The sequence below is a fragment of the Anser cygnoides genome, chromosome 3, assembly GCF_040182565.1.
Source record: "Anser cygnoides isolate HZ-2024a breed goose chromosome 3, Taihu_goose_T2T_genome, whole genome shotgun sequence".
NCBI lineage: Eukaryota > Metazoa > Chordata > Aves > Anseriformes > Anatidae > Anser > Anser cygnoides.
In genome coordinates, this window is record NC_089875.1 from 20,279,601 (window position 1) to 20,305,249 (window position 25,649).

Genomic DNA, 25,649 nt, shown 5'->3' on the forward strand with positions numbered 1-25,649 from the left:
AAAGGTAGAGATAAGTACAGTAACACAATCTGTTCTTTAATATCGTAGGCAAAGAAAAATCACTAGTCACTAGCTACAACAGTTGACAATATTTGCCAGGCAGCTGCAAGTATATGTTTGGTGGTTTTATTCCAAAGATCTCAAACGGAGCGTGATCCTGAAAACCCTTCTTCCCTCCAGTGACCCTCGGCTGCAATAATAACATGAACAAAAAGCAACCGCTGGTGTAAGGGAGGAAAAGAAGACGAGGCTCCGATTCCTCCTGCGATGCCTGTAATGGTTGTTTTCACTACAGATAAGAAAGCAGACTGGTGTGTGCAGCGCAGCAGAAACGAGCCACTCTGCCCCTATGCAGAAGTCTGACAGTCGGCTACGGAAAACATGGACTTAAAAAACTCTTAAGAATAATTATTAGAAATCATAGCCAAAATAACATACATCAGCCTTGATTAGTTACATGAAAAAGCAGCCTTAAATTGATAGTTTAAAAACAGGAAAATTAGCAGTATGATTAAGTATGAATGGCTAATAAAAAGAATTTTGCTAAAACAGATTAAGGTTCAGATTGAGGTCACAAAAGGAACTGATTGAGGAAAACTGTCATTTTTGCTGGGACTCTGGAGCTGTTTTAGCTATGCTGTTTCCTCTGAATCACAGCTTTGTGATGAGGAATTACACTGCTGGGGTTAATAAAGAGTTGGCACATGTTTACCCCAAAATTTCAGTGAAAACTTTATGGTCCAAGAAAAAGGCAAGTTCCTCGTGAGATGTTTGCCCTTCTTGGCTGCGGATGCCTCCAGGAGCCTCTTTCTTCATCTCAGGTCAAGAGCTGAGCCTTGGATCTGTAGGTGTGGGCCAAAATTCAGCATTTCCAAGGGAGAGACTTGCAGGGAGACTTTTTCCTGGCAATGCCTGTCTGCGTGCATGCAGACCCCGGCAGTCCTCCGCTGCAAATGGGATACTGCCAGTGCCTGCACATGATGGGCACGGCTGACCTCAGGAATTTCAGGCAAGAAGCAATCTGCGTGCATTTCCCTTCTGAAAACCACTCTGTTTTCTTGTTATCCCTTTTGCACAGAGCTGGGGTGATTCCTGAAGAAGCCGAAGAGCTGACGTGCAAGTACTGGCACCTCCTCGCACTTCAATCCCATCCTGCTGGTCTGTAGGGGGAGGCTGGAAGGACCACAAGTGATACAGTTGTTGTCCATCACCTGGTGCTCCCAGTCCTGTGGGACTGTGCATCCAATTCTGCACCCGGGGCTCCTCCAGGTACTCTAAGGAGCTCTGCAGCATCAGTGTCTGCTGCATTGTGGATACACGGCTCCAATGCCATAAATTGCCAAGTCTGCAAGCTGGGGGTGATGGGATGGGGATGAGGATGGGGATGGGGATGGGGATGGGGATGGGGATGGCCATGGGGATGGCGATGGCAATGGGGATGGGGATGGTGTGGGGTGTTCCTCACTTATTTTTTTCTCCCGGGTTGGCACTTTGCCCAAGGGGGAGCTGACACGTCTGGTGGGCTGCTGCTCGGTGCCACGAGCTGTTGCTGCATTTATGACTGTCACCAGGCCCTATGGGGGTCAGCAAGCCATCAGGAAAGCCGCTGTATAACCGCGTCAGAAAAAGGCAGTCCCTGGCCCGGCTGCGCCCCTGACAAGCTGTAACAGGTTCTGCGGCGGCACCTTTTCTGTTGCTAAATAAAGAAACTTCTGTCTTGCAGAGCCTAAACCCCTTGCTGAAAGACTGAAAGGAAGATGGGCGGGCAGGACAAAGGGGCTGTGTGCGATTTTTAACGTTTGTTTGTTTGGGTCCCGGCTGAAGGGAATTCACATCGAGCGAAGCGCATTGACACTCGGAAGAAAATAAGTCCTCGGTTTTAGAAAGGGCAACTGCTTCAGACGGGCAGAATTCAGAAAGTCAGAACCATGCAGATAAGATGACTGTGCCAGAAATCGCATTTTTATTAGTACATAAAACACATGTCACTTGACAATGAGTATCTGAAGCACAGAGTGAAATAGCCCTCTTGCAGTGAGGTCAATATTTAAATCAATATCTCTGGTAAGGAAAATATCTTACTCATTGATATAGATTGTTTTTTTTTTTCCTTATGAATCTCTCAGGAGGTAAACAGTGTATTTCTCTTGCAAAAGCAACTGAATAGCATTGCCAAGTAGGTCTAATCATTCCTAGAATCCAATAGCACAATGCTCTGAAATTATTAATGTTGTTATAAATGTCATTTGACCTTTATGTCAAGGATGTATTTCCTTTCCAGAAAAAGGCACCTACATTATTTTCGCCCTGCTGCTGCAGAGTGCGAGCCGTTGGTAACTCCCAGTAACTCCAGAGGCAGCACAGGACACCCCAGGATTAATAGTTTACGTGATGCAGGTACTTCTGGCTCAGCTACTCGAGGCTAATACCCGCAGGAGAAGTTAGTGCCCTCGTACTCGCTGCTGTGACATCCTCCACCCACTGCAGGGAAGCTGTGCAGCCCAGAAGAGCGGACCCCAGGCTGCTGGCAGAGGGGCACCACCAAGACCATGCCCCAGGGGCGTGCACATCACCTGGACTAAGGGACTCCCGTGTCCTCCCCTGGTAAAGTATGTAATCCTGGGTGCAGAGCACAGCTCCTCCCCCTGGTTCATTCACCTTTCACAAACTCAGGCTCACTCCTTTCTTGTTTCAGCCCTGTGATAATCTGGTTCCTTGCTGCAGCAGGGCGAAACCCCAAAAAGGAGGGGAAAGGATCATCCCATCTCACAGCCCGGTGGCTGGGGCACTTTTTGTGGGAGAAGAGAGCCTCGATTTTGCCTGGCTTTAGGATGAGGAAAGTGTTAAAGGCAAATTTCCCGCCCTTAGGCTAGACACCCTCGCTTGTAGGCTGTCCTATGAAAGATGGGAACTGACACCACCATGAGGACATCTCGCAAAGAAAGCAGTACCGAGTGGATTTCTGCTGGAGCCAGTAGGCATGGAGAAAGCACATGTCCTGGCTCCTGGCAGACCCCCAGCTACCCCAGTCCTCTGCTGAGGGGCTGCCCTGGCACGGAGATGGCACTGAAGCACCAAGGAGCACATCTCCTGAGCTGGACGAGCTGCATACACCTACACTCACCCTATGTTCTGCTCTAGGCTCCTAAACCCATTGGCTTTTTCAGGACTTTACAACATATCCAGCCACCTGCGCTCTTAAAATTCACAGTGTAGCCGTTGAGATTGTTTTAAATTGTTATTAGGTGCACCTATGTCCTGGAAAAAATTGTCCCTCAGTGCCTGGCAGGACTGTGTCCTTAGTGGTGACAGATAATATGCACCCTGAAAATACCAGGAACGATTTTTATTAGAGAAGATGGCTCCTTTAAGCTGTGGCTGTATAATGTAAAAATAAATTAATTCAGCACACACACACACAAAAATCATCAAAATCATTTTCCCCGGGTTAAAATCCCTCTACAGAAATATCTTCCCCTCTCTTAAAAACACCAACCAACCAAAAGAAAGTAAGTCTATAAAATTAAACGACGTTTCCTGTTCGATACCAGATTTGATTATTCAGCGGGGTAGAGTAGGGTTTTACACTACCAAACACGCTTCCTCTTCTCCTGCTTTACGACTTTAAACTTCTTAAGACTTTTACCACCACTGCTAGGACAGACAGGGCAGCCCACGGTACTTTTTATGTGCTTCTAACCCCTCCCCATGGAGGCTGCTAAAACAGTTGAGATCTTTGAGCCGCGGTAGGGTGGCACGGGCTGAGAGCGGTCACTCTCTGGCAGTTCTTCTGATGTGATTAATAGGAAGAAAGCTGCATTGGGATGAGGTTTGGCACAAGACAAGTGTGCATCCTCAAGGTCTCTGTTCAAGAAGAACCACCTGGAGAGCATCTTATATGTTGTTTTTAAACTCTTGTCCAGCATCACGTCGCCCAGACCGCATTCACTTATGATTTCTGAAGGGACAGTGAAGGCAAAGAGGGGGATGACATGCCCACAGTGTTGCTGGTTCAGAAGGGGATGAAAGGGAACCGGCAAAATGTCTGCTACCAAAGGGGCATCAAAGCTACCTCTATCACCCTTATATGCATCCCCATCCTGCATTGCCTCTCCTGGAAAGGCACAAATGGTTAATCTTAAAAGCAACCTGGCAGAAGCAGGGTTTGGGAACCAGTTCCCCAGATTTGCACAGTGGTGTTAAAACTGAGCAGGACATTAGGTGATACTCGGTGGGCAGGCAGGCTTAATGGCCAATGTCACTCCGTCAGCCTTTTCCCATGAAAAAACCTGCACCTTAGGTGCTACCAAGTGCTAATTTGTTAAGAAACCCTTAATTGAGTGACAGTTAATTATTGACAGATTTGAACTACTTTATCTCTCAATCAAAACCTGGCTCTGTCCCAGGCAGCAAGCAATTTACAGCCACAAAAGGTAAATCTGGCCACGTGCAAGCTTTTTATGCTGGGGCCTGATGGCTCTCCCTCCCCCACCCCAGGTTTCTGCTAAAATTTCTCTCTGAAGGAGCCGATGATCCCCTGGTGATCACCAGCCCACATCAAGGTGGTTACCCTGCTTAACCCCACTTGGCACAGAGTGGGAATTGCCAAGGGGACATCCATCTGGAGCTGCCTGAGATAAGAGGTGTCCAGTGTTAATAAACAGGCTTCCTCTACACCTCAGCAGGGCCTTCCTTTTCTAAACAGTCTTCCTTTAATGTTGTAAAATGTTTTTTTCCATTTACTCAACAATCATGCCTTTGGTGGGGGGGAGAGCCAAGGGAGAGGAGGAGAGGAGGAGAGGAGAGGAGAGGAGAGGAGAGGAGAGGAGAGGAGAGGAGAGGAGAGGAGAGGAGAGGAGAGGAGAGGAGAGGAGAGGAGAGGAGAGGAGAGGAGAGGAGAGGAGAGGAGAGGAGAGGAGAGGAGAGGAGAGGAGAGGAGAGGAGAGGAGAGGAGAGAGGGGAGGAGAGGGGAGGAGAGGAGAGGAAAGGAAAGGAAAGGAAAGGAAAGGAAAGGAAAGGAAAGGAAAGGAAAGGAAAGGAAAGGAAAGGAAAGGAAAGGAAAGGAAAGGAAAGGAAAGGAAAGGAAAGGAAAGGAAAGGAAAGGAAAGGAAAGGAAAGGAAAGGAAAGGAAAGGAAAGGAAAGGAAAGGAAAGGAAAGGAAAGGAAAGGAAAGGAAAGGAAAGGAAAGGAAAGGAAAGGAAAGGAAAGGAAAGGAAAGGAAAGGAAAGGAAAGGAAAGGAAAGGAAAGGAAAGGAAAGGAAAGGAAAGGAAAGGAAAGGAAAGGAAAGGAAAGGAAAGGAAAGGAAAGGAAAGGAAAGGAAAGGAAAGGAAAGGAAAAGAGCAAATATATTAGTAGAAGTAGTAGTATTAGCAGCAGCATTACAGTCATTCACTACAGTATCTCTAAATGTTCATAAATGTTTTATGCATCCTAAAATGCCATGTCCGAGGGATACGGCATCCCACTGAGGTTAATGAATGAATGAGGTGCCCTTGAAGGTTAATTTGCACAAACGAAAGGTCAAGGGACATCTTCAAAACAAAATATTGATTAAAGCAAGTTAAATGTTTTGACTTGAAGGAGACATGAAGGATTAAAAAGCAGAATAGAGCAGTATGGATAAGAAAGGAACAGGAAAGAAAAAACACCACCCCCAGACACAAAGGAAATGGTAGAAAACATATCTGAATCAGCTAGTCATCTGCTAACAAGCTGTAAAGATTTCCAATGACAAGTTGTCACATTAGTTTAGTGAAACTGAAGCAGCACTTATCCCTTTTCCTGTGCTTAATCTCTCAGCGCACTGCACAGAAACATGCTACCACGTTTAATAGGATTAGTTTAGTTCACTTTCTCTTCTCTGGAGGTTTTCTTTTCTTTTTCTTTCCTTTTTTTTTTTTTTTTTTTTTTTTTTTTTTTTTTTAAACAATTCTGTTTCCATCAATACCAGCTTCTTCATTTACTCTCCAGGTTAAAGGCATTTTCCTCCAAAGGTTTCCTTTCTGGAAGGAGGAGCCAGGATGAAGGGAGCTGAGGAAAGGTTCTCCACTTTCTCACACACCATGCTGATGATGATCTATTGATATCAGTAGAGTTATTTTGAATTAACATCAGTGCAAATAAGAGAAGAATCATGCCTTTGTTGTTGTGGGTTTGTTTGTTTTTTTGTTTGTTTTGCACATGAAAGTGCTTGGACCTTCCCCACCCCTTAGGAAGAAAAAAAAAAAAAAGAAAAAAAAAGGAAAAAAAGAAAAGAAAACCTGCTATGTATTCACAGCTCTTTACTTCATTTGCTGTGAGCAGACAGAGCAAGGAAAATGATCAAAGAAAAGGCAGTCCCAACAATAAACCCTTGTCACTTCCAATTTTCTTGTCGTGCTGCAAAGGGACAGAGGAATCACCCATGGCCATGGACACATTTCAAAAGTTTTCCCAAGTTTCTTGCATCTGCTTTTTCCCCTTGAAGAAAGAAATACACACAGAGAAAACTGTCAGCTTGCAGTGAACGTTTTCTAGTCAGAGGTACCAAAATTTGAAGGAGGATTTATTTCTGATGGGCCAAGCTCACAGCTGGCTGAACATAGACCTGATGACCCCAGTATCTGGAGGAAATGCAGTATTTGGGTCTGAAGCTGGAGACACACCAAGCGTTAGTTGGTGGCAGTGGGGTAGGAGAAGAGAGCCCGCACCCCCTGACTATGGATCCAAACTTTGTTAATGTGAATTAATTTGGGGGGAGAGGTTCAAAATTCAGGAAACAGACATTATGGGAGGCTACTTGAGAACTATCACTTGTCAAGGGACATGGGACCTCAGCTCACTGCTGGGACCCCACATGCAGTTGGTTGGGGGGCTGTGGGGCAGCAAGGGGCCACCAGTTGTGCACCCACCCGCAGCACCAGGAGCCTGCCCCATCACCAGGTCTATGATTCCGGTGGGTGGGAGACTAATTTTACTGCTGGGCTTCGAAACATCAGCTTGAGTTCCTTAAAAGGCTGCCTGTCCTCTGGGATGGAAAGAGACATAGGGTCTGTGGGCATCCAGGTGGAAGGGGGCGTGCAAGAGACCCAGTCTGCTTGACCGTGGGGACGCCGCTGCACCCGCAGTGCCTCAGTTTCTCTTTCCTCCGCCTCGAGCAAACCAGTGGTGGTTGAAGCGAAGTTGAGCCCCAGTGGTGACGAGCCCACTGGCAGAGGCAGTTAGTTATTATATATCTGAGTTTGCACCATTCAGCTTCACCTCTGCACAAATCCCAGTGTCCTTTAAAAAAAAAAAAAAAAAAGGAAAGAATTCAGGAGAGTCACTCACCCGCCAGATTTAGCCTATCTCCCCCCGCGTCCAGGCACACTTCTGCACCCTTGTTCCGCAGCCCCTGCAGCACTTAGGGCTACAAGGGGAGCCTGAATTTGGCACCTGGCAAGGCGCGATGGACGCGCGGGGACCCAGGCAGGGGCTCAGCACCCCTTTTTCCTAAAGGTGGCCCCTAAAATCACCCCCCCGCAGCCTGTCCCGGGGAATTGCGGCCCCATGCGTGACCCCGGTCCCGCTGGGGCAGAGGGAGCCTGGTCCCGGCTGGGGGGCAGCTTTGGGGTCCCAAATTCCTGCAGCCGTCGGGTGCCCGTGCCCGGGGCAGGCACAGGGGGTGCCGGCACCCTGCGCGCACCCACGCGTGAGGCCGGCCGGGGGGCTCCGCTCCGGAGCCCCAGATGGGGAAAAGCGGTCGGGGGGCTGCCGGGGGGGGGGGAAGCCAACAGGAGCCGCGGGTGCGGTGCCTGCCCTCGCTCCCCGGGCCAAATTTCGGCTCCGCAGCGGCAGCAGCCGGGCGCTCCCTGCTCGCACACCGCGGCGCTGCGCCGCCGGCCCGGCCGGGAGCATCCTTCCTTTTTGCCGCTGAGAGCCGATAAGAAGAAGAATTTAATTTTCCCCCTATCGATTTTAAAGCGGGAGCCGGCTGGCAGCCGCCTCGGGGTGGCCGCCACTTGCCCCAAACTTTCGGAGCGCCCCGCTCCCCATCGCGCTGCCCCACGCGCGGCACAAGCGCGGCGGGGCGCGGGGACGCTTGGAAACACGCGTGGACCCCCCCGCGCACACGCAGCACCCCCGGACACCCCCGGGCATCCCCCACGGAGCCCCCCCTCGCCCCCCCCCCCTCGCCCCCTCGCCCCCGGGGCCGACTTCGGGCGAAGTTTTCGGCCCCACGCAGGTGCGCGCCCCACGCCGCCGGCCGGCGGGGGGGGACCGGGGCGGTGTCGGGGCCCCCCCGGAGCCCTCCCCCGGCTCCTGCCAAATTCTCGCCGGCCCCCCCCCGGCCCAAGGAGCCTGCCGATTGGGCGCCGGGCCGGGCCCACGTCACTCGGAGCGTGACGTCGGGTCTTCCTGTTTCCTTCAGCTGTGTCTTAAAGTAAATCTTGGGGCGGTGCGGAGCGCCCGGCTCGGCGCGGCGCGGCTCGGCTTGGCCAGGCTCGGCTCGGCTCGGCCAGCCCCAGCCCTGCCCCAAGCCCCAGCCCAGCCCCAGCCCTGCCCAGCCCTGCCCCGCCACGCTCCCGCACACTCGCCGCGCACACGGCGCCGCACGCTCGCACGCTCCCGCACAGCCCCGCGCAGCCCCGCACGGCCCCGCACACTCCCCCGCGCAGCCCCGCGCAGCCCCCGCAGCCCCCAGCAGCGGCGCTGCTCCGAGCGCGCGTGTGAGCGAGCGGGGCGCGGGCGCGCCGTGCATGTGCGCGTCGCCCTTTCTCCCTCTTTGCACCGGCAAAAAAAAAAAAAAAGAGAGGCTCAGTTTCGTCGCCTCTGCACCGAGTAAGTATCCTCTCCCTCTCTCCTCAGCCCCTGCTTTCCCTCTTCTTTTTTTCCTTCTTCTGTTTTTTCCTTCTATTTTCCCCCTCTATTCTTTTCCTTCTTCTATTTCTTTTTTCTTCTCTTACCTTATTCTATTTCTTCTCCCCTCTTCTATTCTTTTCCTCTCTTCTGTTCTTTTCCCCTCTTCTGTTCTTTTCCCCTCTTCTATTCTTTCTCCTTCTTCTATTTCTTTTCCATCTATTTTTCCTTCTATTTTTCCCTTCTCCTATATCTTTTTCCTTCTATTTTTTTCCCTTCTATTTTTCTCCTTTTTCTTTCTCTTTTTCCTTCTTCTTCTTTCTCCTTCTTCTTCTTTCTCCTTCTTCTTTCTCCTTCTTTTTTTTTTGTTTTTTGTTTTTTTGTTTTAATTCCCACTTGGGGCTGCTTTAGATGACCCAGGGAATGGGAAGGGTGTGGGGGGTGTGGACAAGCCCCCCTGTCAAACCCCGCTCCCCATTCCCCGACTTCCCACCGGGCGGCCGCAGGTCCCCGCCGCGGGACCCCCCCCTCGCCCCCGGGGGGCTCCTTTTTGTCTCGTCCCGCGGCTCGGGGGCGCTTCGGCGGGGCCGGGAGATGCGACGGCTCTCGGGCTCCTTCTTCGTGGTCCCGGCTTCCTCCTACCCCCCGCCGAAGTTCCCCATCCCCTGCCTCCAACTCCTGCTCGGGTGCTCCGAGGCTCCCCTTTGTCTTGTTTATTATCGCCGCCGCTCTTTTTGTCCCTTCCCATTTGCCTGCCGTTTGCATGTCGTTACTTCTCCTTTTTAACCCCGGCCGGGAAGGGCAGGGACTTTTTTTTTTTTTTTATTATTATTCTTAGTCCGCTCCTCGTTGCGATCACTTTGTCATTTCCAAGGGTGGGACGAGCTGCGAATTGGGCAAATGCGGAGAAAATGGGATTGGAGCGGTAGGTAGCGAGCACACGGGGAGATGGGATGCGAGGCGCGGGATAGGAGCCCAGTGTGGCCGAGCGCTCGGGTTGCTGCTACTTTCTGGTTGTTTGCTTGTTTGGGGTTGTTTATTCCATTGGGGGCGGTGGGTTATTTTATTTCCCTTAGGTTTTGCCGGAGAACCTCCTGAGCGTTTTTACGGTTCCCGAGCGCCCCGAAGCACTTTGCCATGCGTTCAAACGGAGTTACAGCGCGGGAGGGGGGGGCGGGGGGGGCAGGCTTTGGGGTCAGCACCCCGCGTCGGGGAGAACCCCAAAACCGAGGCGGACTGCGGGGCCCCTACGGGAAGGGGTCCCCGGCAAGGCTGGAGGATGCTAAACCTCCTGCCGAACGGGCGGGGGTCTCCGCTGCTCCGGGAAAAAAATGCGGGGGGGGGGGAGGGGGGGGGGCCAGGGGCAGCACCTGGCGGGGCCGAGCCGCGCAATGCCCGCGGCGCTGCGCCCCCCGCCGCCCAGCGCTGCCCGCCCCCGAGCCCCCTCCCCGCTCCTCTCCCCTCGGTTGGGCTGCGAGCAGCCGTCAATCAGGGAAAGTTTGAAGCCTCCGCGGCCCCTTCTTGCTCGTTTTGGGTGCTTTTTGGCCTTTCTCCGAGGTATCCCGGGCCGGGAGGTGCTCGGTGGTGCTCGGGGGGTGGATAGAGGATCGACGCCGCAGGAGCGGAGCCGAGGTAAAAACTCCAAGGTAGAGACTTTTTGCTACCAGCTCCCCATGAAATTATTCCGAGAGCTGTATCCCGCTGGCCGAATGGCACCGGCAGTGCCTCCAGCTGACTTTCTTGCCAGCTGAGCTCGCAGGCCTCCCGGTTCATGCGACTTCTCTCTCTTTTTTTTCTTTTTTTTTTTTTTTTTTTTTTTTATGATCGGCTGATAAATTAAGGCAGTCGTAAGATTGGACAGGTTTGGAAATTGGAGTTTAATTTGATTCGGGGCAGAATTGTAAATACTGACGGTTGTAGTTCCCTGAATAATGATTTATTCTGTCTGAAAGTGCAGACTAACTGCTAGGTTAACTAATTCAAGGACTCTGATTTAACGGCATCGTGGAGCATGGGAAAAAACCTTTGGAGAACTTGGGCTGAGTTTGCAGTAGGAATCTGTCTTGCAACCGTTTCAGTATTGTCTCTGCACAGAGTCCACGTGAGTTATTTTCTTCATGATGAGTGAAATAACAAGGACCAAGCCGGCATGGTAGGAGGGAAACATTTTCAATTTTGCACCATGAACGGCTCGATTTCTTTTTCTCGTTGAAGGAATCTGTTTCCCCAGGCAGTGCGGAGCGCAGGTAGTTGGTGGAGGGCTGTGCGTCTCCCCAAAATAAAGGCCAGGACTAATGAGATGCCGAACACCTCCTCTTAGAGAGCTCTGTCAGTGTGTGCTGTAGTCGATGAGAGCTGAGGATGTGGGGCATTCGCAGGACTTGCTGAAGACGTTGCGGGATTGGGCCCTGCTGGCTTCTCTGTTGCATGCTAAGGAGCAGGTAGTGTAATTTTCAAGGAAATCACATTCTGATTTTTACCTCTTGTTACGGGGAAATCCTAACAAAGTAGTTGTTGCTGCTATTTGTTTCTGCCTTGTTTCATGGTGCTTTATGGCGTGTCTCAGCTGAGGGAGTTAGATAAGCCTTTCTCCCAAGAAAACTTGTGCCAAAACCGTATGAATAGGTGGTACTTTCTCCTTAGCTGCTGAAGTGATTTTAGCGTTGATCAGACTTATGGTGAACGCATGTCATCTGTTCTTCAGATATTAGCTGTGGTTTTGTGTGGTAAATGCTTTTGACTGGAATAATTTTCGTCCTGCTCTTCGTGGCTGCTTCTGGCAAAGCCATGCCCAGTGCAGCGCTTTAGAGCAAAAGATTTAAATATTTCTGTTAGCAGAAGCATGGTAAATTCCTCGTGTAGTATTGGCGTGATGGGCTGACATCAAGCAGGCAGACGCTGGACCAAAGAAAGTCGTTGGCTTGTGAAAAGATAGGACCGATTTCAGCTCTATGGACTGATAGCTCCTTGCATTCACCAGTGAATATTTGTCAAGTTTAGCACTTCACTGCTGTGAATACAATAGCTGTTCCCTATCACTTGAGCATGTTAGGTTAGACCGAGTTCCTTCAGAGCGGCTAAGTAGGGTGAGATTGAAATTAAATCCCCGTTATATCTCATAGGTGTATGAATGAATATGGGAGAAAATGATCAGCACCTTTGTAGATGAGTTAATAAAATTGATTACAGAAATTGATCTCTTTGTAATGAGTGCGGTTAAATACCTGATGTCCTATTCCTTTCTAAATACAATTCTAGCTAAAGGTTTGGGAACAGGAACTCTGCGGTACCTAGAAATTAATCTGTTTCCAGTTAACATGTCAGTGCATATCACATGGATATGTAATAAATCCATGCCTATAGCCACTGTGCTATTAAGAAGTTATTCATAGCTGCATTTTAATCAAGTCTCCTTAAACAAAAGTTTCAGAAGTAACTTTGCAAATACAGTAACGCACGGTATGTTTTTGGGTGGACTTAGAACGTGCTGAGGCCTTTGTTGTATTTTTGAGTTGCATGGGAATGGAAAGCGTTCGGTTTCTGAGAAAGCCGCTCCGTGCGAGTTGAGGCTCTAGATGTGGAGAGTAAATTTAACATAATACTCCTTGGTAAGCAAGGAACATTAAAAGTGACCTATAAAGCAAATTTAACCATCAAGAATTTCAAGCTGTGTATCTCTGAAAGGAATGGAGCTCCTAAAGATTTGTACATAGACCTTGACGATCTAAGCTGTCTTTCTAAGTGTGTATTTCTGGATAGCTGTCCAGAGACGGTAGGTGTATGAAACATGGTTTTGAGACAATACGTGGCCAAAGAACTGGTACCATGTAAAGGACACAAACTTCCTAAACGTCTTTTTTTCCAAGACTTCCCTATTTACCCAGCTCTAATCTCGCCAGTATCGCATTTTCCCAGCCATGGCTGGGGTTTTGCATCCCACTGTAGGGGGCTTTCCACTTCCCTTGGGGTCTGAACTACTTTTGGTCCTCCAAGACCAAAATACTAACTGGCCTTTTGACGTCCATTCCGTTGTGCCAGGCTAAAGAAGTTTTTCTCATCTATGAGCCGAAAGGGCTGCAAGCCTTAACGCTGGCGGGCTGTAGGCTCGGTGTAACACCAGGGCAAATGGGGGATATTGCTTAATGCCTCGGTTAAGGGCATGATACCTCTGGTGCTTCCAGCGAGGGAAGGAGGGGGCACCGCTGCAGAGCACCTCCTGCTGCACGCCTGTTGGTGCGGGGGCTCGGGGAGAGGAAGATGGACACTGGGGAGGAAGGATGCGTGGCAATGACCTTCCAACCTGGCGCAGGACAGCCTATTTCCTGAGCTGCTGACTCAAGGGTACAGCGAGCCCTCCCCATGTGTGTCCTTGGTTGGGATTGGGCAAGAGAGCGGGAAACAGCGTTCAGGCACCTGAATTTGCTGGGAAACGTGCAAAACTGGGAACCTGACATGAGGTTTTTGGTGCGAGTGTGGGAACGTACTGCTGGATCTTAGTCAAGTAGAGCTTGACTGCAGAAACGGAAGGAAAGGCACGAAGGTTTTCAGTGCTGGTTGTTTTTTTTCCTATTGGCAACTGCTGTCTTTACGCAGAATGCCTTCAGAGTATCGTACGGGCAGCACGCAAGAGCTCTTACAGTTATCTTGCAATTAGTTTATATCGCTTTCAAATGAACACCACTAGACTAGAAGGTCAACCTTGACCATGGTTCACACTGCGCTGGTATCTCCTGCTGAACAACTGGGGCGGTGTGTCACCCCTTCCCATCCCTGCCAACCTGGCCCCTCACTTATGAAACTGACCCTTCTGAAAACCCAACTTCTCCAATTTTTTTTTTAAAGGAAGATATAATTGTTAGAGCCAAAGCCTGTTCCTTTTGCAGTAATTCAAAGAAAGCAGGAGACGGGTTTTCACAACGCGTACTGCCCAGCAGGGCCTGATTCTGCCACTGGCACATAGCAGGATTTTGGTACTCGAGCATGCCATGGACTCAGGAGCATTGCCTGCAGGGTGCGATGCTACCTGGCATGCAGGTGGTACAGTTGGGCCCCTGCAATAGAGCTCCTTGCTACCGTGTTGTTATCGTCAGATCTCCCAACTCCACTTTCTAATGTGATAAGGAGTGATCTGTGAAGGCAGTGTCCTGGTAATGATGTGAGGCTCTGGATTTCCCATCTGAATTCATGACATTTTTTTTTATTTTTATCATTCTTTGCTTTCCTCTATGCAAGGAGCCAGTAACAAAAACAAACATCACGTCTCTTGCATAACTGTGACACCAAATCTCTGAAAATTCTTTTAGTACATCCAGAATACGTGGGCAAAAGCTGCAGAATAAACATAATGTTTCTAAGTATTAAAAGCTTTTTTCCTTTTTTTTTTTTTAATCTTGGTTGCAAACTAAGCATTGACTACTGTCTTGATTTTACAGATTATTTCATGCTGAAATTATGCCTATTTGCATGGGTAGTCATTCTTTAAAACTAGCCACAGATGCAGTCCTAGGGAGCACGTAGATGTTTTTACAGGTGAACCGAAAGAGATGGGAGCAATTCCAAAAAGTCTGCATGCTGCCTTTGGCAATATACCCTGTTATTGTGAAGATTGTGCTCTGTTAAGCAAATGTAAAGTTTAATATTAGATAAGCGTCGCATGAAAAATATTTTAATTTTACTGAATGTTGAATTTTAAGAAACGGTAAAGAGCGTCCAGAGCTTTGTGTGTAATGTGAGTTTAGCATCACTAGTTAATAAGTCACAAATTATGTCAAGAGCCTTTTACAAAATGCAAGGAAGTGTGTTATCTTTTTATGCTGTGTTCCTGGGAAACAATGAGAGTTCATATAAAGAGGAGGTATCTTCCTTTCTCACGCAGTTGATTGATGTTACTACTTTCATCTTTCCATATTTTTTCTCATCTTTTCTACATGTCACAGGAAATAAGATTCTGTGTATTCAAAATAGCACGTGTAAGAAGGGCTTCACTGGGCATCTGAGATGCTGTTCTTGGAGATTTTTCCAAAGCAGAGAGATGTGGCACTGAACATGCCTCGTTTCTGCTCTGTGAAAAATTTAATGTCGAGTAGTTCAGTGTGCGAAATACAAAATGTTCAGGCTTTGGTAGTGAGGCTTACTTGGAGAACGTAAGTTAAGAAAAGGGGAAGAACGTACGGAGAATTCAAAACACTGTCGTGGCTAGTCACTGGTACATATGATGCTGTGTTAACGAACTACATTTTGGCTTTTATTTGATCACATCTATGCAAATATTATAATCCTGGCCGTAAAATGTTTTAATGCATTTTTTGCCTTGCTGAAGAAATGTTTCCCTAATGATTTAAGAGAGTTTTTTTCCCCTACGTTGTAAGCATAAATGCATCTCTGTTTCTCTGCCTTTCACATGCACGTATACTATCCTGCCTACAATTAAGTGAAAGTTGTTGTTCTGACCTTCGAATGTTTATTTACCAGTTTTATCTCTCTTTAAAATACAAAACAACAATTACTGTTTTTACATTGCAATTGATTTTTTTTAATCCAAATTTTATACAATTTCTTGTTTTAACAATAAATCTTAAATAAGGAGTACTTTCATCTTCTTTTGTAACATGTATCTCAATGCCCTAAATTTAATCAATTGGTTGTCAGAGGCTGTGTTCTTCTAATCTACTCTTTCTTCTGAAGATAAACAGTATCATTTTAGGCATTTGTGCAAGAGAATCATATTACTGGTGCTTAAGCAGTTTTTGCTTTTTTAAATCTTAATCCATCTTAAACCAGTGGAGCAGAAATATTTAAAAATGTTTCATTTCAAGCAGAGTGCATAATAAATTGCAATAATTGTAATGTGCCATAAATCCCAGAGCCTATGCATTTTGCATTTTATTCAGGATTGAGGTCAGGAAATTTGGAGAAATTTAAAGAAAATGATTCATCAGTCCTTTTGTTCTGTTGGCCAGGGTCCCAGGATTCTTGAGCTGAGCCCAGCTGACAAGCTTTTGAAGATGGCACAATAACAGTCCAGTGATGCCTGACCATGACAGCACAGCCCTCTTAAGCAGGCAAACCAAGAGAAGAAGAGTTGACATTGGAGTGAAAAGGACGGTAGGGACAGCATCTGCATTTTTTGCAAAGGCAAGAGCAACGTTTTTTAGTGCCATGAATCCCCAAGGTTCAGAGCAGGATGTTGAGTATTCAGTGGTGCAGCATGCAGATGGGGAAAAGTCAAATGTACTCCGCAAGCTGCTGAAGAGGGCGAACTCGTATGAAGATGCCATGATGCCTTTTCCAGGAGCAACCATAATTTCCCAGCTGTTGAAAAATAACATGAACAAAAATGGTGGCACAGAGCCCAGTTTCCAAGCCAGCGGTCTCTCTAGTACAGGCTCAGAAGTACATCAGGAGGATGTATGCAGCAACTCTTCAAGAGACAGCCCCCAAGAGTGTCTTTCCCCTTTTGGCAGGCCGACTATGAGCCAGTTTGATGTGGATCGGTTATGCGACGAGCACCTGAGAGCTAAACGCGCCCGGGTTGAGAATATCATTCGGGGTATGAGCCATTCCCCCAGTGTGGCATTAAGGGGCAATGAAAACGAAAGAGAAATAGCTCCGCAGTCCGTAAGTCCCCGAGAAAGCTACCGAGAAAACAAACGCAAGCAAAAGCTGCCTCAGCAGCAGCAGCAGAGTTTCCAGCAGCTGGTTTCAGCGAGGAAGGAGCAGAAGCGAGAGGAGCGCCGACAGCTGAAGCAGCAGCTGGAGGACATGCAGAAGCAGCTGCGCCAGCTGCAGGAGAAGTTCTACCAGATCTACGACAGCACCGACTCTGAAAATGATGAAGATGGCAACCTGTCCGAAGACAGCATGCGCTCCGAAACCATGGACGCCCGGGCTGGGGACTCTGTTGGCAGGTCGGACAACGAGATGTGCGAGCTGGACCCGGGGCAATTCATCGACCGGGCCCGGGCCCTCATCCGGGAGCAGGAGATCGCAGAGAACAAGCCGAAAAGAGAAGGTCCCAAGGAGAAGGAGCAAGGGCCAAATTCCTTCCATCCCGAAGGCAAACACTTGGCCGAGACGCTGAAGCAGGAACTGAACACCGCCATGTCACAAGTTGTGGACACAGTGGTTAAAGTTTTCTCGTCCAAGCCCTCCCGCCAGCTTCCTCAGGTCTTCCCGCCTCTCCAGATCCCGCAGGCGAGGTTCGCGGTCAACGGGGAGAACCACAACTTCCACACGGCCAACCAGCGCCTGCAGTGCTTTGGGGACGTCATCATTCCAAACCCCCTCGACACTTTCGGCAGCGTCCCTATGCCCGGTGCCACCGACCAGACCGAAGCACTGCCTCTTGTCGTCCGCAAGAACTCCTCCGACCAGCCTGCCTCGGCCCCGCCAGCCGGTGGCCACCACGCCTCGCTGCACCAGTCCCCGCTCTCGGCCACCGCCGGCTTCTCCACCTCCTCCTTCCGCCACCCCTTCCCACTGCCCCTCATGGCCTACCCCTTCCAGAGCCCCCTTGGCGCCCCGTCGGCCTCCTTCCCGGGGAAAGAGCGTGCCTCCCCCGAGTCCCTGGACTTGACCCGGGAGACCACCAGTCTGAGGACCAAGATGTCATCGCACCACATGAACCACCACCCCTGCTCACCTGCGCACCCCCCCAGCGCCGCCGAAGGCCTCTCTTTGTCCCTCATAAAGTCCGAGTGCGGCGACCTGCAAGACATGTCCGAAATCTCGCCCTACTCGGGAAGTGCAATATCCTTTTCTGAAGGCGAGCGGTCGCCCCATGGCCTGCAGGAGAGGACCTGGGGCCACCCCACCCCGTGGGGCTGTCCCGAGGGCATTTGGGCTGGGGGCACTGGTGGGAGGAGCAGGCAGGGGAATTGCCAGGTGAAATAAAACACGGGGTGGTAACTGGAGGTGCTCCATCAGCGACAGCATCCAAATTAAAAGAGACACCCATCCGCCCAACATTTTAGACTGGTTGGGTTTCCCTTCCTGCTGGTCAGGAGGTGATGATCCCATCCAAAAACACTGCTTGTCCACCTCCTTCCCCTCCCAAAACACAACCTGTGTTAATGGTGGCCTTGCTGGAGCTCACAAAGAGACAGCACTTGGTCATTTGTGTGTCTTCAGCTCTCACGTAAGGGAAATAAAGCACAAAAGATCCAGGTACTGATCTATTCAGGCAGCACCAAGTTCTTTCCCCCACCCAGAGGTCTGCTCCTCAGCCCTGGTGCAGCTGCCTGCTATGCATGATTAACCTCTGTTCAGCCATACACAGAAATCTTTTGTCCTAACGTACACAAAGCAAATTATTTTGGAAAGCTGGAGAGAACAATTAAATATAAAACTTCAGCTGTATTAAATTTGCAGGACACTTCCCCTGCTAAAAAAAAAATAAAGTCCATCTATTTAGCTTGGTCTCAGGGGTTAGCAGAAAAAAATACATCTCTGCTTTTATTTAGGCAAATTCAGACATAGTCTTTTTTTTTTCCTGGAAACTAGCACTAAGTTTTTTTTTTCCTTTCTTTCTTTTTTAGTAGTAACACCTCCCACTCACTGCATCGTCTCCCCTAATATGCTTTTTAGTCAAAAGATTTTTCTTCCAAGTACAGTTGTATTAAAAGTGAATAAAATGCCTTGTGTGCCCCATGCTAAAATTGAGGATTTTAAATGAAGAGTAGATGGGCATTTTCCCATGCTCCAAGACCCCAACAAAAGGCAGCAGCAAAAGCACAGAGCCTTAGAAGCAGATAATTTTGTTCCCAAGTTGATGGCAGTAGTTGTGACTGGATAACTCTGCCCCAGCCCGGGTAACAGCAGTGACACCAAGAAAATTGTCCCCTTCCCAGGGCTGTCATGCGAGGGGAGTTGCATGAGGCCATGCCCCACCATGGGTGTCTTCTAGGCGATTAGCAGCTCTGGTGGTTTTAGGGGAATTGCAGCATGTTTTCTGTGGACGTGGGAAGGGTGCAAGCAGGGCTGGGGACCTGTGGGTTGCCTGCTTCTCCTGTTGGTGTGGCTGGTCCCTCCTGTGGCAGTGGGCACCACCAGGATGGAGGCAGACACTGCAGGGCCACCACCCATCCCCAGACCCCAGCAGGTCTCCCATCAAACCTAGACCAAGTCTGGGGGAAGAATCATTGCTGTCTGATGGTGTTTGGCTAAAAAAAAAAAAGTGTGAATAATGCCATTTCTGTAGGAGAAAGGCTCTGAAAGCACCTTCCTTAGCTGTTGGTGTTTTCAAGAGCCAGCTGGTGGTGGACGTGATGTTGGAGGGACCTTTTTCCTGAAGGAAGATCTCTCTGCTGCACCAGCAGCAGGGAAATCTTCACCTTGCCTTATGTACTGTATGGCAAAACAAGGGAGTCAGTCTGAAGGCAGCATCATTCTTAGTTACTTCCTGTTACTTCGGGAGGTCCAAACTGAAAATCGTTCTTCCACACTGAAACACAGTGAGGATGCATGCAGAGCAGTCCTGAGGTCAGCACGAGTGGCAGCCGAGGGCAGGATCCAGGCCAGGGCAATTAAATAATCTCTGCCAAACAATACAGAGGCGTACTGATTATTTTGGTGTAAAAGTAGTTCTCCCATCCTGGGAGAGAAGTTGTAAGGGATGGAAAAGTGCATAAACTGGGAGTGTTTGTGTGGCAGCAGGTGATCCCCTCCACCTGTGGAGCATCTCTGCCTTGCCCCTGCCGTTTCTCCCCCTTTCTCCTGCCCTTCCCCACTGGCAGTCCTTAGCAGAGCTCCTTGCTCCTGCTGAAACCGGGCTGAGAGAGCCCTGTTCTGCAGCTTAGTCGGGGAAATGCTGAGCGTTGGGGCAGTTCCTGCCTCTCTCCTTGCCCTTGCTTCTTCCCCTGCCCTTGGGAAAGCGCTCTGTCTGGATGCAGACCTATTAGGGAAAACAAATTTACTAAAGAGCATTTCTACACGACGTGTGCCCTGATGTACAGTTCAGCTGTGGGGGTGTTTTTGTTTTCTAGCAGCGGCTCGTTTGCCCAGGTAGCTTGCAGTTTCCAGGGAAAGGCGCAGTACGGAGGTTGGTTTGTTTGTGGTAGGTTCTGTTGTGGTGCTTTTGTTTTACATGGTTGAGTGTGCATATACAAGGAATATATTTCTTGGGAGAAGCAGATCTTTCTTCCCTGCAGAAAGCAACATCTGTTTTCCTGGACAATACAGCCAGGACGAGAACATAAGACTAGCAGATACAGCCAAGTTCAGGTTTTAGTCCTAGGCTAAAACACTGCACCAGCCTGTTTTTTATTTTTTTTTTTTAACCAACGCCTGTGAAATGCATCTGATCTTTCTTTGCTGAATTGCAGAAGGAAACAGTTAATGTTTGCGTATGTTGCTAAACAAGATAAGATGCACCTGCAGCATGAATTCCCATCTTGGTCCTGAATGCAGTCTATATCTTTGCAAACTAATCTGTTTAATCAAATATTAAGTTTTATTCAAATTCTGAAAGAAACAGACAGCCAATTGTTTTTCTGCACGGTCTTCCTTTGTCATGCATCCTCTTTGCATCTCAAGAAAAATAGCCTTGTTCAGTCCCAAAACATTTGCATAGATCAAAATTGAAGCACAACAGTAGCCTGTGTGCTGTTAAGACATCTGTAAAGGTGAAGAAGTTTGGCGCATTCTCCCCGGCAGGAGGGCTGTGGGACACGAGTGAAACTTTCTGCAATTTATTTATTTTTAAGCAGAATTCCAATCCAACTGGAATGAGTTTCACAGTCCCAATATGTGAAAGCTGTAATTAGCGAATTACAACATTTTGAAATGAGGAGTTATTACATCTGACTAGAATTAAACTAATTAAACTTAAAAAAAAAAAAAAAAAGATGAGCGATTGTACAGCAAGCTGGATAACTGTGCTGTTGATAAAACCTGAGCGATAGAGTACTTTCCAGCTGGCCCATTCTTCAGAGGGTCTTGAAGATGCTTTGAGATACAGCGATTTGGAGCTTTGTTTATTGAGAGCAACTGAGGTGTAACTTAAGCAGCAGCTTGGCTTTGGCAGTGCAGATTTTCTACCTGATACAGCCCATTCTTACCTCTTTTCCTTCTGCTCCATGCGTGTATAGGATAGAAAAGCCTGCTAGAGCATTTCGGGGAGCTCAGGCTGAGAGAAACAGAAGTGAAAAATTGTCTTCATTGAATAATATTTTTTTTTTGCAAAAGAGGAGGGCTATCCCTGAGGGTTAAAGTGCAAATAAGTCAAATGCAGTGCAGTACTACCTCCCTGCTTCCCCGGTTAAAACACACAGGATCACATATAGGTTTAATTCCCAGTCTTTCGCTTCTTATTTCTTAACATTTTGCCTTTTTGCTGCTGCTGGGTGAGGTGAGGCTGCGTCGCACCGTGTAAGCGCACAGCGCTGAGGCTCTCAGGTTGTTTGAACACTGCTTTAGGTTCAGCTGCAGTACACTGTTTCTCTGATCTTTTATGTTCCTGAGCAGATGTCTTTCATTAATTTATGGATTTATCATCTTTTCTTTCTCTCCTTTTTTTTTTCTTTCCTTTTTTTTTTTTTTTTTTACACCTGGCAGCTGGCTCAAGTTTCAGCAGTTATTGTCTATTTTGCATTACCCATAGAATTGAATGTCATCTGTCTTCACAAAGCTATAGCTGGGAGAATTGAGGCAAGCCACATGAGCTGCTGGGACAGAGCTTGTTTGCGTTCCATTCGGCACCCCTCCTCCCTTTACCTCCTTAATATTTATTTGTGCTCGTTTTCTTTCCTGGCCTTGAATGGGGCTTAGCTCGTGTTCAGTACAGCTGTATGTTTACTGAATCTATTTCATCATGAGTCATTGTGCGTGTGTAAGTATCCTGGAAACAGCTAGTGCTTTCTTGGAAGAACAGTTGCTTTTCAGCCCAAGCACTTAAAAAGGAAATTAAGCAATTGGTCAGTTCAGTTTTTTTCTGAAATAGCAATGGGTTATCTAATTCTTAGCTCTTAAGTCTGTCATTAACTATTTTTTGCTAGATTATCACAGATCAGATCTTTTATCATAGTACAGCGTTAACCTTAGGAGCAAGATATACAAATTGGTTGCATATTTGATATCGCTTTAAGGCTGCCAAGTGCTTAAGAACGAGTATAATTTTAATAGAAAATGGATTTCTGGGAATTTGAGTCTTAGAACATCTTTTAATACGTGTTTCATTCAATATCAATATCCCCTGGCATTATGGCAGAAAACATTTAAAAATCCTAAATGCAAAAGGAATCAAAATGCTTAGACAACTGCCTAATATGCTTAAATCCAGCAAATATGGGAGCTTTTTTTTGAAAGTTTAAGTCCATCTTTTAGCTCGCGTTGAAAGAGAGGGTATGCCAAACCTGATAACAGCCTGTCAGCAGTGTCGGAGGAATCACAAATTAGGGAGACTTAGGATTTTTATTTCTTTTACTTATTGAAGTTCCCCCTCAGCCCCTCGCTTCCCTGAAACGATCATGTAACAAAAGGGATTTCTGGTGTAGAAGTTTTGATTTGTCTAAAACTCTTATCACTAAGCAATAGGTGACAGCTTGCTACTATTATTTCACTTACGTATTTTGACAGATGGCACCGCAGAGTGTAATGCTCTTTTAGACTTCTCTATCAGTCTAATGGAGGTAACTGGAGGTTCTTTCAACTCTTCTCTTGGCACAAGAAGTATGTCAGTCATAAATTATCTTCTTTGTAATCAGCAAGCATCTAAAACAAAATGCAAGTTCAGCTCAGCCGTTCTCCGTGTACTTCCAGATAATAAGAGGGTTTTAAATTAATATTATCAACGACTTTTTTTTTTAATGCCACATTTTTCCAATCTAAAAACAAATCTTATCACTAGAATAAAGGAGAGGGTTTCAAGTCAATTTCCCGAATTAGAGAAAAGGGTCTTCTGTTGAAAAAGCTCGGGTAGCAGTAGCCTGCTGCTAAAAATGCGTCCGAGCTCCTGGTACTGAGGCCCGGCAGGAGATGCTCCGTGCCAGCGTGTGCCCGGCCTGGTGGCTGGGGCACGGTGGCTGCAGTGTGCCTGTGCTCCAGGTCGGCCTTCCCCCGCCATCAGGTGTGAAAGGAGTGAAATTTTCAACAATTGTGTTTAGGAGAAACAGTCCTCGGAGAAGCTTCTGGGAAGAACCCTTAATTGACCTTGTGGGGGCCACATTGATTTTCTCCACGTGCATCTTCATTTCTGATAAATTATAAAGCCATTAATTTGCTGAGGAAATGGCAGGGCCAGCCTGCGGCACAGATGTGACCAGAGCCGTCCTCGCGCGCAGTGCACAAAAGGGAGCCAAGAAGCCGGGAGAAAATCAGCAAGCCGAGATTGTTATGGTTAGCTTCACATTCCCTTGGGAACTGTTTTCGTTGCTTCTGTTTACAGATCTAAAAGGTAATGATGTTTCCAGGATAAATAGGCTGCCTTATAGGGTAAGTGGCCATTTATTGATCCGCTAGCCCGCATTTATCGATCACTTAGCCCCAAATGCTGCTTCCTCCTCCGAGGAGTTAACCGGCTAAACCAGAAGGCGACAAGTTGGGTTGGTTTGCGGGGACGGAGGGGCTCTGCCTCCCAGAAAATTTGGCTTTTATTAGCCAGGCAGCTGCTGAAGCAGAGCAGTAACGGGATTAGAGAGAGTGACTCAGGATGCTAAGGCAGGGACGAAACAGGTGAAACGCGCTGCCCGTAGCAGACATTACTCGAAACGATGCAGCACCTGCGTGCGAGGCACATGCGCTAGCTTTGTTTTGTGCGAGCAGCACAATGTGGAGAGAAAAACAAACTTTGGCTGGAATTGCAAAGGAGAGGGAGAAAAAGCTCCTGATAAGTTTTCTGCGGCACATGCTTCGTGCATTAGTTCCCTTAGCAACAAGTGAACGTACATATGGTGCACAAGCCGTAAACTTGGAAAAATCCCGAGACCCAGGACCAAAACTGATAGGAAACGCAGGGTTTTCGTTGCGTGTCCTCTCATACCTCTTTTTGCTATGTTACAGAAAATGACAGCGCGGCAGTTTCAGTGTTACTAATTTCTCCTGCAGGCTGGGGAAGTGCAGCAGTAAGGGGGCACTTTGGGAGCTCTGCACACTCAGAAACAGCCTTCTCGAGAAAAGCATTTTCCTTTACTAACTCAATCCTACATGCAGGAAGGCTTGTCGCCGAACCACTTGAAAAAGGCCAAGCTCATGTTCTTTTACACCCGGTACCCAAGTTCCAACATGCTGAAAACCTACTTCTCGGACGTAAAGGTAAGAAAATCTCTTCCCCCCTGCTCTCCTTACTGCATGCTGTGTTTGGTCACAGAGAAGTGTGGTGCTGTCAGAGATCAGTGATATTTCTGGTTAGGCAGAGGTTACGGCTGGCTTTAAGCGCTTGTTCTTCCTGTTGAGGTTGTACTCTGCCTGTGCCTGGATGAGGAAAGGAGAGGTTGGAGGATTTAAAATTAAAAAAAAAAAAAAAGAAAAAAAAAGACATTTCAGAGCAAAGTAAGAATAATCGTTACAGTAAATCAAACAATTTCCATTATACATATCCTATCAAAAAAGAGATTTCTTTGGTGGTAGAAATACACTTCCAAGAACATTTTGGAGCAGTTCTCAAGTGTTCCCTTATTGTTTCATTTCGGTTGGTTTCCTCATATTTGTGCTTACATAAGCACAGCGCAGAATCCCTTTCTTTCTGTCAAAAAGAAACAGTACATTGAAATTCTCCATGCAGAAGCTGCTTAAAAACAAAAGTGATGATTGTCTCTTATTTACAACTTAATTTGTTGTTGATGCAGAGTACACTGAGCATAAGGAGGATGAATAAAGTGACAGATTCAGGCCACATTATTCAAATGAGGATATGAAAGCTGTCGACATACAGCTGCATCCTCCCTCATTCTACAGAATATTAGGACCTCCTGATTTTTTTCTAAAAGTAATTGTTCCTTCACATCAACTTGATTTTGTGTTAATCATCTAAGTTTAAAAAAAAAAACCACACATAGATTGGGTTTTAATGATTATTATGGCATACATGGTGTCATTATCTAAATAACTTTATAAACATTACATTAGCTTAAATTAGTTTGTTACATTGCCCACCCCCTCAAACACACAAATTACAGAAATCCTTCTTTTAATCGCTTTTGGGTTATGGGTTTGTGTTTTTTTTTTTTTTTCAGTCTTAGGGGGAGATTATCCCACAGGTTTGTGAACTTGTCCCGGTTTCTGCTGACCGGCTTCCCCTGGTGAAGTTTGCTGGCAGTTTTTCCCTTTATTTTCCCCGTGACATTGCACGCACCCATGCGGTGCGGCACGCTGCTGCCCGCACAGCCGTGCCCTTGGAGGTTGCTCTCCTTCAGCGCCACGCACCCAGCGGATGGTGGCAGCGTCCATAAAGGGGAGGCGGGGTAAGCAGTACAGGCACTTCCCTGCCTAAACGTCTGGTCAAGAATCATTAAACACACCAAAACAAAACAAAACAAAACAAAACAAAACAAACACTGCAAATTGCACAGCGGCCTGAGCGGAGGGCTGGCTCTGGGAGTGGATCCACCTGGGATGGACAAATCGGGGGGAGCGTTTCTGAGGCTGCCACCAGCCACAGTGTTGGTCCCGCACCCAGTGAACCTTAGCGCAGCTGGCACACGGGGGTGTGGATTTTTTTTTCCTGTCACTGCTGGTTTTTCCCCTCTTTTTGAGAAGAGAGGTACCTGTGTGTTTGCACACACACAGGGTGGCTTTGTCTTCCGACAAAGTAGTGATTTGCTTTTGTGCCACCTTGTATTTATATAGCACCAGAAAAAACCCCAGTACTGACCATATGGCTAGGGGTCATTCGCCCAAA

General features: G+C 47.8%; 1 protein-coding gene and 1 long non-coding RNA gene across 5 annotated transcripts in view; one reads left to right on the forward strand and one right to left on the reverse strand.

Annotated features, from left to right (window-relative positions):
* Positions 1-5,251: 5,251 nt before the first annotated feature.
* LOC136790348 (uncharacterized) lies at positions 5,252-8,307 on the reverse strand. Its single transcript, XR_010830114.1, has 3 exons — positions 8,177-8,307; positions 6,892-7,261; positions 5,252-6,460 (listed from the first exon to the last, which is right to left on the reverse strand). It is a non-coding gene; the product is annotated as an uncharacterized lncRNA (long non-coding RNA).
* A 235-nt stretch (positions 8,308-8,542) lies between these two features.
* PROX1 (prospero homeobox 1) overlaps positions 8,543-25,649 on the forward strand; it is a 48,533-nt gene continuing 31,426 nt past the window's right edge. The window contains exons 1-3 of one of the 4 annotated variants that reach the window (XM_048057697.2): positions 8,543-8,800; positions 15,778-17,566; positions 23,957-24,064. In XM_048057697.2, the coding sequence (XP_047913654.1) occupies positions 15,845-17,566; positions 23,957-24,064 (1,830 nt within the window). In that variant the 5' untranslated portion in view covers positions 8,543-8,800; positions 15,778-15,844. Of the gene's footprint in view, positions 8,801-9,138; positions 9,744-10,302; positions 11,260-15,777; positions 17,567-23,956; positions 24,065-25,649 lie in introns of those variants that run through there. The other 3 variants (XM_048057701.2, XM_048057698.2, XM_013174026.3) reach the window with 3 other exon arrangements.